Below are 17228 nucleotides of genomic sequence, written 5' to 3' on the forward strand. Positions count from 1 at the left end.
CAGTCACAATCATTATCAGTTCATGATTAAACCAACAAACAATGTGGTATAAAATATGTATACTTGATCCTGAGCGGGGTTTTTTTTTTTCCTTTGGTCATTTTGGGATGCACAGCATCATAATAATCAATGTCCAAGAGGTCATTTTGTTTTTGTTATGATTCCATCCTCTTTCTATTTACAGATCCTCTGAGTTTATTCTACACCTTTTTTAATTCTGTCACTGTTTTTGTCTCCACCACCTCCACCGAGAAGGCATTCCAGGCATCTACCACCCTCTCCATGCAAAAGTATTTCCTGACATTACTCCCAAGCCTACCACCCTACAACTTTCATGGCCTCTAGTGTTACTGCTTCCCAATCTCTGGAAAAGATTAGTTTGCATATTGATATCGTTAATGTTTAAACATCTGTACCATATCTACGCCTATCTCTCCTTTCCTCTAAGGTATGCATATTCAGGTCATCACATCTCTTCTAATAAGTGTTTTGGCAAACTCCATACCTTTTTCATTGCCTTCTTCTGAACTCCTTAGCAAGATATGGTCAACATGATTTCATCACCTTGAGATCCTCGAACACCATCACCCTGAGGTCTCTCTCCCTGTATGTGCATATCAACCTCATCTCCTAGCACATACAGCTCCCCTGAATTTCTACTCCCCAAGTGCATCACTCTGCAGTTCTTTGCATTAAATTCTAACTGCCAAATATTAGATAATTCTTCTAATTTTTGCAAATCACTTTTCACGTTGCTGATTCCCTCCAGGGTGTCCATACTGGGACAGACCAAATGTCCATCAAGCCCAGTGTCCTGTTTCTAACAGTGGCCAATCCAGGTCACAAGTACCTGACAAGATCCCAAAAGAGTAGAACAGATTTTATGCTGCTTATCCAAGGAATAAGCAGTGGATTTTCCTAAGTCCATCTTATTAACAATTGCATCCAAACCAAAGTTTCAGCGTGCTTGTCTGACACTGCTGTCTGGATGTCTCAACGCCACCTGAAATTAAATATGACCAAAACCGAGCTTCTCATTTTCCCCCCCAAACCCACCTCCCCGCTCCCCCCGTTTTCTATTTCTGTTGATGGCTCTCTCATTCTCCCTGTCTCCTCAGCTCGAAACCTTGGGGTCATCTTTGACTCTTCTCTCTCCTTCTCTGCTCATATCCAGCAGATTGCCAAGACCTGTCGTTTCTTTCTTTACAACATCCATAAAATCTGCCCCTTTCTTTCCAAGCACTCTACCAAAACCCTCATCCACACCCTTGTCACCTCTCGCTTAGACCACTGCAATCTGCTTCTTGCTGGCCTCCCACTTAGTCACCTCTCCCCCCTCCAGTCGGTTCAAAACTCTGCTGCCCGTCTCGTCTTCCGCCAGGGTCGCTTTACTCATATTACCCCTCTCCTCAAGACCCTTCACTGGCTCCCTATCCGTTTTCGCATCCTGTTCAAACTTCTTCTACTAACCTATAAATGTACTCACTCTGCTGCTCCCCAGTATCTCTCCACACTCGTCCTTCCCTACACTCCTTCCCGTGCACTCCGCTCCATGGATAAATCCTTCTTATCTGTTCCCTTCTCCATTACTGCCAACTCCAGACCGCGCCTTCTGTCTCGCTGCACCCTACGCCTGGAATAAACTTCCTGAGCCCCCACGTCTTGCCCCATCCTTGGCCACCTTTAAATCTAGACTGAAAGCCCACCTCTTTAACATTGCTTTTGACTCGTAACCACTTGTAACCACTCGCCTCCACCTACCCTCCTCTCTTCCTTCCCGTTCACATTAATTGATTTGATTTGCTTACTTTATTTATTTTTTGTCTATTAGATTGTAAGCTCTTTGAGCAGGGACTGTCTTTCTTCTATGTTTGTGCAGCGCTGCTTACGCCTTGTAGCGCTATAGAAATGCTAAATAGTAGTAGTAGTAGTAGTAGTTGTAGTTTATGGACCTGGGGAAAATCCACTGCTTATTGCTGTGATAAGCAGCATAAATTCTGTTTTACTCATTTGGGATCCTTCCAGGTACTTGTGGAGGAGTAGCCTAGTGGTTAGTGCAGTGGACTTTGATACTGGAGAACTGAGTTCAATTCCCACTGCAGCTCCTTGTGACTCTGGGCAAGTCACTTAACCCTCCATTGCCCCTGGTACAAAAATAAGTACCTGAATATATGTAAACCGCTTTGAATGTAGTTGCAAAAACCTCAAAAAGGCAGTATATCAAGTCCCATTTCCCTTTCCCTGCTGGAAACAGGATACTGGGCATGTTCACATCAGTTATCAGTGTAGACTGCTTTCCAGATCTGCAAAGTTTGCGGCTGTCACATCAATATTCAGTCAGTGGTCAGCATTGTTTTTGGCAGTCATCGGCATTATCCCTGTGTCTGGGCATATGCAGCTGGCTAACATTTCTATTCAGTACATAACCACATAAAGATAGGACTGTGTTTTATGCAGTTAAGCACTGAATATCAGCACTTAAACCACATTAAGTACTGACTCCAGCTCTGAACCACCCACAAATTAATCAGTTTTGGCTTAGGTGCTATTCTGCTGTATTAACTGGCTAAGGCCCAGACAAGCGACTTAAATTACTTTAAATATTGACCATTATGATTAGAGCTGTATTTAAAAACCTGTGACATGTCTCGATACCTAAAAGTTTTGTATGCCATAAAGTAACGCCACATTTTGAATTTGTCTTGCGAAACCTTTCCTACATTGCTGCTCTAATGTTGTTCTTGGACACAAAATGATGAACCCCTCAAATTCTTTGGAGAGAGTTATTTTAAGTTTTTTACCCTTGTTTATATTTGGGGGAGGGTGTATAGCCTAGATTAAATAGTTTTTCAAAGGCTTTGGTCACTTCATTGCTGGTCTTTGTCCATAAACTGATCACACGTGTATTTGTAGCCGTTCACAGACATATCAACTAAACTCATCTTTCTGTTGAGCATCCACGTTTAATATCACCATCTTGTTTCTTTTAAAATGGATCTTAGCAGATCTGTGTAAAATAGGAGCATCGCTGTCTGTAAACCATTCATTTTCCCCAGGATTCTATATATCGCACACTGCAGCTCCTTGTGACTTGTGGGCAAGTCACTTAACTCTCCATTGCCCCAGGTACAAAATAAGTACCTGTATATAATATGTAAACCACTTTAATTGTAACCACGGAAAGGCAATATCAAGGGCCCTTCTCTTTCCCTTTCAATCCAGGCATTATCCTTCAGCACAGGTTTTAGTCAGTGGGACCCAAAGGCCTTTCCGGGGACAAGACAGGGTTGTTCCCTGTCCCCTTCGCACTGCTTTTGCAGGCAGATTTGGAGATCTTTGGCATTTCTTTGGGGGCCTCCTATTTTAAATTGGCCCTGTTTGCTGATTATCTTTAGCAGCCCTTTCTAGTCTCCAGGCATCTCTTCAGATACTAAATGATTTGGGGTATTCAGGGCTTGACTGAGGGATTAGATAAACATTAGGGTAGAGTATTTCCCCTACATTGGGCGGGGGACACTTTGGAGTACTTAGACTTGCTCATACCTCACCAGTTATCTTCTGTATATGTTTTCAATGTTTCATGACTATTACAAGAGACCCAGAACTTGGGTCTCATCTCCCAAGAATTGAATAGTTTCTTGTGGGGGAAAAAAAACCCATGCCTGACTTTATGTAAGCTGAAACTTCTGAGATGAGAGGGGGGATGGGTCTCCCAGATCTGAAGGTGTATAATATTGCCTGTCATCTTAGATATGTTTGAGGCTTGTTTTTTGGCACCTCAGCATTTTGTGATGTGACTTTAGAGAAATCAGTTGGAAGCACCATGGCCATCTTAACTGATCCATTCAAAGTCTACTCATCTTCTGCCCACAGTAAAAAAAAAAAAAAAAAAAAATCATCTTCTCCTTAAAGGCTTGGGCCATCACAAGGAAACATTTTGGTCTACATTCCCAGTGCTCTAAGTACCTTTCTATTGTTGGGAATGCTGGCTTTTTTGCCAGGAATAACACCTACAGGCACTAGAACCTATAGGATCATGTAGAGGTGGATGAAGCCACTCTGCTGGGCTATAACACTGTGCAATCTACCTACACTTTTCAGTCTCATGATTGGTTTTCTTATTTACAACTTGGTTTTTAAATGACTAGTGTTTTGTGAACTTTTACTGTGGATTTTCAAGACTCTATATTTGATGAATAGTGGTCATGTCTGGCGATTACTAAAGGCTTTACTGGCCACTACTATGAGGGATTTAAAAAAATTATGGGTATGGACCCTGTTCAGGGAGTTGTGGATAAATGGACTAGAGATTTTAGATCTGGAGGATTTATGCCAGATATTATGATTGGGATCCTCCATAGCAGGAAGTGCTGTTTTATAGGAACTTCACTACAAATTCTTACTTTGCATATATATACATCCTACCAGAGCTAAAAAGATGGGCTTTCCCACAGATGGACATTGTGTTAAATGTGGGACATCAGAATGAATGACTGGGTAGTAATGCTGATATGGATTTTTCTGGTGTATGATTTTGTGAAGTTTTTAAAATGTTGTTTGTATGTTTACAATAAAAAATATTTTCTCATAAATTAGGGGTACTGCCATGATCTTTAACTTTAAGAAGTATTTCATCTTATTGAATATATTACTTAGAAAAATCGCTACTGCTTCATCACATCAGTTTATAAGTAACTCACAGACAAAAATACTTATTTGCATTTCATCAGCTTTCAAAATTGAGGTTTAAAAAGTAACTTGCCTTATTGCTAGTTTCTAAGGTTGTGAAGATTGTGTTCAGAACCTCAGGACTATCAACGACAGGTCACCCTCATGGATACTAGATTCAGGGATAGAGGCTATCCACAAGAATGCATCAAGGAAGGATATTGGAAAGCCAGTTTGCAACACAGAGATAGCCTCCTAGAGTCTGTAAGAAACAGGGTGGTACCTGATTTGGTGCGCATGTTAAAATTCTCATTCGTCAAAGAATGTCCAGCAAATCATTAAGAAGCACTGGCACATTCTGGAACTACATGATTGCTTTAAAAACAAGAAACCCATTATTGTATACTTGAGAGATAAGAATACGAGAAAGAAGTTAGTTCCTTCTTCTTTACAAGACCTCAGAAATAGGGAAGCTCAAAATTTAATTTACACCAATGCAGCTCATGTTCAGTGTGTAATCACTCTCTGACTTTCAGCTCCTTTGTTCTTCCTCGTACTGGTAACATTTACAAACTAAGGGGCCCTTTTGCTAAGCTTCACTAAAAGTGGCCAGCACTATTCCCAGCACAGGTCTTTCCCATGTGCTGAGGCCACTTTTACTACAGCAGTAAAATGACCCCATTTTCTATTTTCCCTATTAATGACCACGGACTCATTTCCCCATTAGTGTTTGAGCACTTACTGACACCTATTTTCTAGGCAGCAAGGGCTCACATGCTAATTGGTTAGTGCCTGGCAATGTAGTTGAGCTAACGCCTACTGTCCACTCCCAGACCTTACTCCCAGTGCTAAAAAAAAAACCAAAAAACTTTTTTAAGTATGTGGGAAGTGTGTGACTCTGGAACCCCTGAAGATGTAATGTGTCTGTGTTCTCATGTGGCCCTCTTTTTAGGAGAAAATATGTCTGTGAATGTGTCCTGTATACTCATGTGGCCCTCTCCTTTTAGGAGGAGATATGCCTTTAAATATGTCCTGTGTACTCATGTGGTCTTATCTCTGTTTTCACAGTTGTGTATGAAGGAATCGGGGGACTCCTTGCGAGATCAGATGCAGTGTATGATGCGGACTCTCCATGACCTGAAGAAGGTACAGGGATGCCACAACCATCTAGAGTCCCAGGAGTTAACAGATGGCCAGATGCTATCTCAAGAGAAATGCACCAACAGTCGGGTCTCCAATGTCTCTGAAGCAGACTCAGCCTGCTGTCTAGAAATGGCTGTAGATGAAGAGGAGATCTGTTCCACAGCCCTCACCCCTCCCTGCAGTGAACGCAGCCTGGAGTTTGACTCGGGCTATTCAGAGGTTTCAGGCAGCAGCCTAAGAGAGGATGACATGCCAGTTCTCATCAGGTGTCCCCAGCCCTGCAAGCGGCCACAAAAATTATCTTCTGGGGGTTTTTTACGCAGCCGGCACCGTCAGACATCTGACAAGAAGGTCCGTCCCAAGTCCACCTCAGATGCCTGCTTGGAACAGTGGAAGGCATTTGAAAGCCGAGACACGGAGGACTGGACAGTAGCACTGCTGTCCCAGAGTCGAAATCGTCAGCCATTGGTCCTTGGTGACAACTGTTTTGCTGATCTAGTGAAGAACTGGATGGACTTGCCTGAGATGTCTGAGGACAGTGGGATGCTGAAGCCACAAGATCAACAACATTGGCTGAGCAAACCCCATGACTTCTTCCTCAACATCTCGGGGAATGTACGCCAAAAGCTGGCCAACATCACACGCTTGGAACGCCCCAAAGGTGCTGAGGTAAAATGGAGAATCAGGGACTGCGCACAAGAGCAGGCAACATCAAAAAGGTTTTCCTGCCCCATTATCTTCAACCAGCGGTCCAAGGAGCCCTACTTTCATCGGTCCCACTCCAACATCACAGAGCTCACCTCAGACTTCAACAGATTTGCATTCCTGATGAATAGCAGAAGTCGACAACCTATCATCTGCAATGACATCATTGGCTATATTTAAACCGTGAACTCTAAACTGTGAACCACATTATACATACATATGCACTGCCACAGCATTACACAAGCCAAGTACTTTTATATTTCTAGTTTGTAGTTTTATATATATGTATATGTGTATCTATTTTTGTTATTTTGTAAAATAAATATGATATGTTTTTAATATGGCATGTTGAAAAGGTTTTATGTTCTGCTGTCACTAAGGATGCTGCCCTTTGATGGTGTCTGAGATATCCTCTGATAAACAGGAAGGGGACTTTGTATAATTTGGTTTATGACCCTTTCCTGGAAAGGCAGAAAGTCTGCTGATATCATGTCATAGTTCAGGCTTTGTGAAGGGCAGAGGCTGGTATATCATTTTCAGGCAGCATGTAGTACCCAGGTGATAGGAATATTCAGGTTCCAGGTCACACACCTGAACTATCACAGTTATATGTCCGTGATATTGAATATGTGAACTCAGTCACCACAGAAATCCCTTTGTTTGGTAATCTATTAAATAAATTTTCAACAATAGTTATTCTTTAATAGAGCTGAAGTATCTCAAACACAGATTAAAAAAAAAATCTCTCTGCCAGAAGTATCAATGGCTCCTATGTATATCCAGGTATATCCGTTGATGCTGACCCTTTAACTGGGCACCGGCTGATATTCAGACTAGTGTCCAGTTAGCTTGGGACAGCTGTTATGTTGTCCTAACTTTATGAGTTTACTTAAGTGGTTACCAGACTGAATATTGCTGCTAACTGGCTAAGTAGATGCTTCACCATAACTCCACCTCTAACCTAGCCAGTTTGGGGTTAGCTGATTAGCAGTTATGTTCAGCGGCACTACCCGGTTAAGTATCACTAAGCCGACTGGCCTAATGGGGTTTAACCAGGCAGAAGCATCTCCTGCCTGATTAAACCCTTTTAAATATCAAACTTTTAATGTCCAGCACAGTAAAATAATGATAAGCAAATGCATCAGGCATTAAATAATCCACACTAACATAAAAGCACCACTTCTATGGAGAAGCAGCCCTAAAAGGTGAAGTAAAATATTTTCTCCCTGATACTCAAAAGGGTTTTAACTGGGAAGGAGAGGCTCCCACCTAGTTAAACCTCGCTGAATGACCGGGCTCACGATATTCAGCGGCACTAAACTGATTAATACTGCTCCAAATCGCCACTAACCAGCCATCTAACCAGTTAGGTAGGTGTGGGGCATGATTGGAACATGAACTTAAAAAGCACACAAGAGCCTTCAAGACGGGGGCAAATGGGTCATTATTTAATAAAGAATTTCTGATTGTTCCAGTCTTGAAGGCCTTTGTGTGCTTTTTTTTTTTGCTTTGGTTCGTGTGCTCTTGATCCCTCTCTGTTTTTTGTTGGAACATGAACTTATCCAGTTAACAGCAATTTTCAGCCTGCTAACCAGCTAAGTAACTGCATAAAGTTAGGACAGAAAAAAGGCTGTCCTAATTTATGCGGTGAAATGAACCGGGTGCTGGTCTGAATAACGGCTAGTGCCCGGTTAACTTTCAGGTGACCCCTGAGACACGGCTATTCAGTACCAGGATCCGTGCGTATCCCAGCATTGAACATCCGAGGTCAACTTCAGCCCGTGGTGATGAGCAGCTCAGATGCCACGCACCGCCACAAGTGAATATCAGATGGTTTAAGTTTTGGCACACTTGCCTGCACGGGAAGTAATTCAGTATACAGGTCTTTTCCATACATTTACATGGAACATGCGCTAACCTTAAAGCATGCATGTTTTCTGCACTAAAACCCATTTTAAATACATGAGTAAATTTGGTATATAGAAATGCACACTAAAATGTGAGTTTAAAAAATGTACAGACGTTGTTGGCATGCTTCATTACATCAGGGCCAAGCTGTTCAAGGTATCTGGGGACATGCCTTGCATACATTTCTTTGTTGTTAGAACTTTAATTTTTGTGTGGCACTGGACAAGAGTGAAGCAACAAATGATCTCTGGCCAGTCTAATGCAACTGATGCCTTAGAGCAGGAGTGTACAAGTTAAATCTTTAAGGGTTGCAAACAGGTCAGTTTTTATGGTTTAAGTTAAATTTGCCAGCCTGCCTAATATTTAAGAAAGGTCTAGGCGATTTACAACAAAATAATAAAAGTCAGAAAGGAATACCATCTTGATGAAAGAAAAGATAAATATTCATACACCCAAGCCAAAATTAATAACATTCAACTGGAACAATCTCACAAAAACATCATTTCATAAAAACAACATTCTATAATACAGAGTCAGCCCAAATAAAAATGCACTTTCTTGAATTGAATCCTAGGTAGCCTTAACAGATGGAAGAATAATAAAGCTATGTTCAGAAAATAATCTATGAAATCTGACTGGAGCATAAGGAATAGTTACTACAGTGAAACATGATGTGGTATGTTAATAAAGAGCCTTATGGAGTGGAGGAGTACAAAATTTTGATTATGAGCCTCTAGGGACAGAGAAAGTACCAGTATATAATAAATGTAAACTGTTTTGATTGTACCACAGAAAGGTGGTATATCAAATCTGTGATCATTTATGCACTAATATCAAAATCTTAATTTCTGTCTGAAAGCCAACAAGAAGCCAATGATGTTTAATCCACAATGGTGATACACGCCTTCCCTAATAAATGTATTTCTATAATCTGGAGTGTTTGCAATGGTTTTAGATTATCTGTAATTATATCCACATATATAACATTACAATAATCTAATCTGAAAATTAATAAAGCATGAAGGAGAGAATGAATAGTAGCTTCATTTTAAAAAATTGTATCTAGCACGTTATTGATGCAATACCAAAAACTCTTTAACCACATTTTAAAATTTAAAAGTAAACCCATAATCAATCTCAACCACTTGAACAGGTCAACCAAACAAAACTACAAAAACAGACGAGATAGATGACCCATAAGCCAACATGCTGTAGTTTTTTCTACATTTAGTACCAGATGATGATCTTTAAGACAGTCTCCTACAACAAAAAGACAATGTGACAACAGGTAGAAGATCAATATTGTCAGTGTTAATATACATCATTAGCACTCAAATATTAATCCCCTAAATAATAATAATATTCTCATCTAAGTGCAGTAGTCCATAAATATAGATACTGTTACAGTTAGGGTAACATACATAGTAAATGACGGCAGATAAAGACCGGTACAGTTCATCCAGTCTGCCCAACAAGATAAACTAATGTTACATGGTATGTGATACTTTATATGTATACCCGAGTTTGATTTGTCCTTGCCTTTCTCAGGGCACAGACCATAGAAGTCTGCCCAGTACTGTTCTTGTACTACGTTCTGAAGCTAACATCGAAGCCCCTTAAATTTACACTCCAGCCCATCCATATCTATTCAGATACGATCAGAGTGTAAAGCAGAGAAGTCTGCCCAGTGTTGGTTTTGCTTCCCAATTACCGGCATTGCCACCCAATGTCCGCTAAGATTCCATAGATCCATTCCTTCTAAACAGGATTCCTTTGTGTTTATCGCACGCATGTTTGAATTCCATTACCGTTTTCATCTCCACCACCTCCCTCGGGAGGGCATTCCACATATCCACCACCCTCTCCGTGAAAAAATACTTCCTGACATTAGTCTTGAGACTGCCCCCCTTCAACCTCAATTCATGTCCTCTAGTTCTACCGCCTTCCCGTCTCCGGAAAAGGTTCGTTTGCAGATTAATACTTTTCAAATATGTGAACATCTGTATCATATCACCCCTGTTTCTCCTTTCCTCCAAGGTATACATGTTCAGATCAGCAAGTCTCTCCTCGTACGGTTTGCAATGCAAATTCCATACCATTTTCGTAGCTTTTCTTTGCACCGCTTCCAGTCTTTTTCCATCTTTAGCAAGATACGGCCTCCAAAACTGAACATAATACTCCAAGTGGGGCCTCACCAACGACTTGTAGAGGGGCATCAACACCTCCTTTCTTCTGCTGGTTATGCCCCTCTCTATGCAGCCTAGCATCCTTCTGGTTATGGCTGTCGCCTTGTCGCATTGATTCTTCACCTTCAGATCCTCCGACACCAACACCTCAAGGTCTCTCTCTTGAGTCGAGTTTACTAATCTCTCCCCTCCTATCCGGTATCTCTCTTTTGGGTTTCCGCATCCCAAGTGCATCACTCTACACTTCTTGGCATTAAATTTTAACTCAGTGCTACTCCCAAAATAATAGAAAAACCAGGACATCATTTATACCCCAGAGGAGTATACACATTAAATTTTAACTGCCAGATCCTCGACCTTTCTTCTAATGTTCGGAGATCCCTTCTCATCGTTTCTACTCCCTCCAGGGTATCCACTCTATTGGCTATTTTCGTGTCATCCGCAAAAAGGCACACCTTTCCTTCCAACCCTTCAGCAATATCTCCCACAAATATATTAAACAGAATAGGCCCCAGCACCAACCCCTGAGGAACTCCACTGCTCACCTTCCTTTCCTCCGAGCGGATTCCATTTACCACCACCCTCTGCCACCTGTCGGTCAACCAGTTTCTTATCCAGTTCCCCACTTTCGGTCCTAAGTTCAACCCTTTCAGCTTATTCACAAGTCTTCTGTGGGGGACCGTATCAAAGGCTTTCCTGAAGTCCAAGTAGATTACATCTAGCGCACATCCCTCATCCAGTTCTTTGGTCACCCAGTCAAAAAAGTCAGTAAGATTCGTTTGGCAGGATTTTCCTTTGGTAAAGCCATGTTGCCTCGGGTCCTGTAACCCGTCGGTTTCTAGAAAGTTAACTATCCTTTCTTTCAGCAGCGACTCCATTATTTTTCCTACCACCGATGTGAGACTTACCGGTCTGTAGTTTCCCACTTTTGCCCTGTCTCCACTTTTGTGAAGAGGGACCACATCCACTCATCTCTAATCTCGCAGAACCTCTCCTGTCTCTAAAGATCTATTAAATAAATCTTTAAGAGGTCCCGCCAGGACCTCTCTGAGCTCCTTCATTATCCTGGGATGTATCCCATCCGGCCCCATAGCTTTGTTCACCTTCAGATTCTCCAGCTGTTTATAAACTCTTTCTTCCGTAAATGGCGTAGTATCCACTCCATTCTCAGACGTTCCCTCTGCAGCCGACCGCGGTCCTTCTCCGGGTTTTTCCTCCGTGAACACCGAAGAGAAATAATTGTTTAGCACATTCGCTTTATCTTCATCACTCTCCACATAGCCACTCTCATTATCTTTCAGTCTTGCAATTCCATTCCTATCTCTTCTCCTTTCTCCAATATATCTGAAAAAAGTCTTGTCACCTCTCTTTACATCTTTAGCCATTTTTCTTCCACTCACGCTTTCGCTAGCCGTATTTCCCTCTTTGATTCTTTGAGTTTAATCCGATAATCTTTTCCGTGATCCTCTCGTTGTGTTCTTTTCTATTTCTTGAAAAAGCCTCTTTTGCTAAAACATCAACACTGTTCTTTTGGAAGTAGATCACGACTTCATGGAGGCTTTTTATTGATATCCTCAACTTTATAGACTTCTTCACTCTCACACACAAGGAGAACAGAATAAAAAGAGAAGTCTTGTTACAGTCATTAGCATATGCAAATTACATCCTGACTTTTCTCAGGCTTCAGCAATCATGGCACCAACAAGAAACAGGGGTGTTTTCTTTCAAAAGCAAAATCAGGCTGTCTCCTTTGAAAAAGGACTGGGAGCCTTTAGCTTAACGGTCTCCACACCCTGCATGGTACCATTTTCCATCCCCAGCTGGTAATTAAAAGAAAATACCAAAAGAAAAGCATTGAGCTGATTTTCTCTCTCTCTCAGCATCTAGCATGATTGTTCACTTCTGAAAACAGGTATTCAGTAGCTGTCTTTAAATGTCAAGCCTTGCCAAAGCACACACCACTTGCAAGGCATTCCTTCCCAAAGGTTCTTCCGGCAGCATTTCCAAGCAGGCTTCTTTTCTTCTGTTATCTCCATGCCATAAGTACTTCCCTCTACTCTTCTTTAGCAGACTGACTTTTATATGCTGGATAGGAAGTTTCTAGAATGTGCCTGTCCTGTGACATACCCTCTGCTTACCCAGGTTTTACTGCTTTAGGCTTTCCCATGCACTGAAGGCTGTTGGGACTCCTTTGTCTTCTCTCTCCATATGGGATTCCAGCCCAGGATTTCCTCTCTTCCCAGGGCTTGAAAACAAGCTTATACGTCTTATACATCAAGTGGAGGAGTGGCCTAGTGGTTAGGGTGGTGGACTTTGGTCCTGAGGAACTGAGCTCGATTCCCCGCACAGGCAGCTCCTTGTGACTCTGGGCAAGTCACTTAACCCTCCATTGCCCGCCGCATTGAGCCTGCCATGAGTGGGAAAGTGCGGGGTACAAATGTAATAAAAAAAAAATTAGGTCTGCATTTAGCTGGTTCCACCTATAAGATTTTTCACCCTATACATCATTCCATATTAAAACCACTGCTTATTCTGGCTACCAGGGTGATGAGGGGGGACAGGGAAGTGCCCAAGACAGCTCCCCTCCCTCATCACTATATATATACGACCATCAGAAAACATGATATCCTTAACTCTCCTCACTGCTCCTCGGTTCTCCAAGGGGTCTGGTGTGCTTCTTAGGGACGCCCCTTTGGTCACACCCTATGGCCAAACTGTAGGAGAGTGGTGCCTTGTGATGACATCAGATGCCGTGATGCAGGGTACACCCACACAGGGGAGAATAGATGGCAGTACTCTCGGTCTCCTCCAGTCAAAGAACCCACATTAAAATCCTCTCCTCCCTTGAAGTATCTATTTTAAAAAGCAGAGAAGTCAGCAAATTTCTCTGCGGAGTAAAGGAAGATAAAGATCTCATGGCACTACAATTGGAAAAGCTCAAAACTACAGAATACAGCTTCCATGCTGGATTTTCACCTGTCTGAATGAGATTAGAGTAATGTCTTCTTAGCTGCTTTAAGAGGGAAAGGGAAATGGGACTTGATATACCTCCTTTCTGAGGTTTTTGCAACTACATTCAAACTGGTTTACATATATTCAGGTACTTATTTTGTACCAGGGGCAATGGAGGGTTAAGTGACTTGCCCAGAGTCACAAGGAGCTGCAGTGGGAATCGAACTTGGTTCCCTAGGATCAGAGTCCACTGTACTAACCACTAAGCTTCTCCGAGCATTATTATAGTAGAGCTTTCATTGTGTACAAAATGTTAATGCAGCTAGAGTTCTAGATTTCCTCCATATGAGCTCTGTGCACCTAGCCTGTCTTTTCAATAGCTTAAGACCATTATGATACCATGGACTATGATAAGTAAAAAAACAAGTCTTCTTGTGAAGAGAAGCTACTCTATTTAATGCTTTCTCCTAGTCCATCATATTATCTATGATTGGAAGAATAAAATCTGAAGGATCTCATAAAAATAAGATGTAGATGTAGAGGGGTCAATCTGTTTCAAATTTCTGATGAGGACCAAGAACCAAACCCAGTTATATGTAAAAACCACAGCATAATGTTCAGATCAGTAGAAAGGGATATTAGAAAAATTATCCAAAGAAAAGACAACCAATCAGTTGAACCCTTAACAAATTGAGGCCCTGATGCTCAAAACTCTGGCGCTAATAGTGCCGTAAAAATAACGCCGGAACAGTACAGAACAATGCCCTAATGCTCAACGCTAATGAGATGCAAACATAGGCGCACTCATAGTGTTGAGCATTAGGGAGTTTGGCGGGAGGATTGTGCTTGGTGCATGCACAGAAGAGTTCCTCAGTAAGCTCGGCTCCTGTGCACATGCTCCTGGCAAAACCCGAACATGAAGCACACATTGGCGTCTGTTTTCTGCAGCCTAAATATAAGAGTTTAAAATTTTATTTTTTAGCTTGGACGCTTATGTTTAGATGCAGGAAAGACGCCAATATGTGCTTTTGCTTGAGTCTGCTGTTTCTCACGACCAGCACTTAAGGAGCTTGCATGGACTTCCTTCTGCTTCCAAAAGCAAGCAAAACCGGCATATTTTTGCAGAAAGAATCATGAGAGAAGCATAGGAATCGTGAGGAATCCTCTAACGCCTACTCTGAACTGGCGTTATTTTTTTGCAGCGGTAAGGCAGTTTTGTTTCGGGTGCTCTTTTCTGAGTATTGGGGAAGAATACAACATGACCTCATTTACATGAGCTTGACTACATTTGCATGCTGTCTGCGCTAATACCTGGTACGCTCATTGCTTCCCACACTAGACCCCTCTGAACATTCTGCACATATAAATGGCCTCTGGTGCCTGCATTTACTTTTGAGCATCAGAGCCTGAGTTAACCCTAAATCAGCCAACAAATTTTGAAAAGTACACGTTCTAGGTGTTAAAGGATAATCCATATGCACATTGAAGTCTCTCAAAGAATAAACGCAAAGAACTGAACAACCACATCACTTAAAGGATTAATGAATATTATCACATGTAGCTTGTGTAAGAGATGGGGGACAATTGAAAATTATGTGCATTAGATTATGGTAAGCCAATTGTGCTATCAACACCTCGCTATAAGCTAAGGTCAGTGATGATATATCTCCAACAGAAGAATGTCCAATGAGTAACTTAAAGACACTCCTCCATCCTTTCCAGAAGAATGAGATACAAATAGCACAATAACTAAGCTTCCTCCCCTTCCCACAGCTAGGTCTCCATCAAACATAACTGATTATTATTATTATCAATAATAAAATCCAATTTTTGTGTCAATTTACAAAAAAGAGACCTACAATTAATTAGGGTTGCTTCAATGCAGATTGTCCTGAAAAGAACAAAGTGGTGATCTCTTCTTTCCCTTTCCATAAAAAATGACTGTCCACAAATGGCCTATTATCACAAGCAGCTGGAATAGGAAAACCAGTCCAATTCATAGAAAAAAATGGGTATCATAGAAATACTCATAATAATATGGAAAAAACAACAAAAAACAAAAACACACATACAGAGCACAACAATACAGCCATATTAGGGCTCCTACAATCAGCTATAGATATATTTGTGTCCCTTGACAACAACTTGTGCACTTCTGTCACAGTCAGCTGAAAACACAAGACACTTGAGCATCAAAAAGGCACTCTGATAAAAAGATATGAAACAGCCTAATGAGGAATTAATGAGATATTTCTAAACATAAAGACATTCATGTATGACATAAATGAACACAGAATGATAACTCAGTAGGTCAGGGGTAGGGAACTCCTGGTCTTTAGGCCGTATCTGGCTTATTGCACAATTTCATCCAGCCCAGGCTCTGCTTCCAGCAGTTGCTCTCAGTCACTCATGCTGGAAACACTGTTTTCAGTAGGGTCTCCTGGTGTGCTCTAGACCAGCTGCTCTTTCACGTCATTGGAAGGGATTATGCTGCGGCTTCATTATCATTCAAGGAATAGGAGTTAGACAATGGCCTTCCAACTTCGGCATTTAAGATACTGAGCCAGTCATTGATCTTACCTGACTATAAGGGTACGTACAGAATTTTTGCCACTTAACGTGTCAAAAGGTAAAATCTTGCTTTATTTGTCCATAAAATATGTTATTTTACCATATAAATATGTAAGTATCACCATACTGGGACAGACCAAAAGTCCATCAAGCCCAGTATCCTGTTTCCAACAGTGACCAATCCAGGTCACAAATACCTGGCACAGTAGATAATAATGAGATGCAAAGTATCTATGTGGGCTGCAAAGACCAACTCATAAAAAAACTCCAGACCGCCCAAAACACAGCAGCCAGGCTGATATTCAACAAAGCACGCTTCGAAAGTGCCAAACCTCTTCGAGAAAAGCTGCACTGGCTCCCAATCAAAGAACGGATCACCTTCAAAATCTGCACCTTAGTCCACAAAATCATATACGGCGTAGTCCCAGGATGCATGACAGACCTTATAGATCTGCTAATAAGAAACAAAGTCAAATCATCAAGATCCTACCTAAACCTACAGTACCCAAATTGCAAAGGACTGAAATACAAAAGAACTTACACATCCAGCTTTTCCTACATAAGCACAAAACTATGGAATGGCCTCCCAAAAGCTGTGAAAATAAAGCACGACCACCTGAACTTCAGGAAATCACTAAAAACCAACCTCTTCAAAACGGCCTACCCCAACGACCCCACGTAAACCTCTTCACCCAGCAAAACAGCATGACTATAATCATACTGGACAACACGCAATCTTCACCCCTTGCTACCCTTCATTTATAACTCATTTGATCACTATACAACCTTGAATCTGTTATCAACCGACTGGGCAAACGCCTTGACGGTACTATGTAAGCCACATTGAGCCTGCAAATGGGTGGGAAAATGTGGGGTACAAACAGTGGTGTGCTGGTAAATTTTTAACAACAGGCTCTCTCCCCGGTCCACCACTGCGCCCCCCCAAAATTGCAGAGCTGGCAATAGCCGGGGGGGGGGCAATGCATTACTCTCTCCAGGAAAAAAAAAATTAAATGATCCCAGGTTCCAATCTAATTCATGTTTAATATGGGATAAAATGCTATAAATAAGTAAATAAATATAAACTTTTAATGT

At 41.6% G+C, this 17228-nt stretch overlaps 1 protein-coding gene across 6 annotated transcripts in view; it reads left to right on the forward strand.

Moving 5' to 3' along the window:
* The window catches only part of INKA1 (inka box actin regulator 1), a 37059-nt gene extending 30229 nt beyond the window's left edge, over positions 1–6830 (forward strand). For all 6 annotated transcript variants that reach the window (XM_030207574.1, XM_030207571.1, XM_030207576.1 and 3 more), the window contains one exon: positions 5737–6830. In XM_030207574.1, coding sequence (XP_030063434.1) covers positions 5743–6696 — 954 coding nt within the window. In that variant the 5' untranslated portion in view covers positions 5737–5742 and the 3' untranslated portion in view covers positions 6697–6830. The remainder of the gene's footprint in view (positions 1–5736) is intronic.
* The last annotated feature ends 10398 nt before the right edge of the window (positions 6831–17228 follow it).

The sequence above is a fragment of the Microcaecilia unicolor genome, chromosome 6 (assembly GCF_901765095.1).
Source record: "Microcaecilia unicolor chromosome 6, aMicUni1.1, whole genome shotgun sequence".
In the NCBI taxonomy this organism is placed as follows: Eukaryota; Metazoa; Chordata; class Amphibia; order Gymnophiona; family Siphonopidae; genus Microcaecilia; species Microcaecilia unicolor.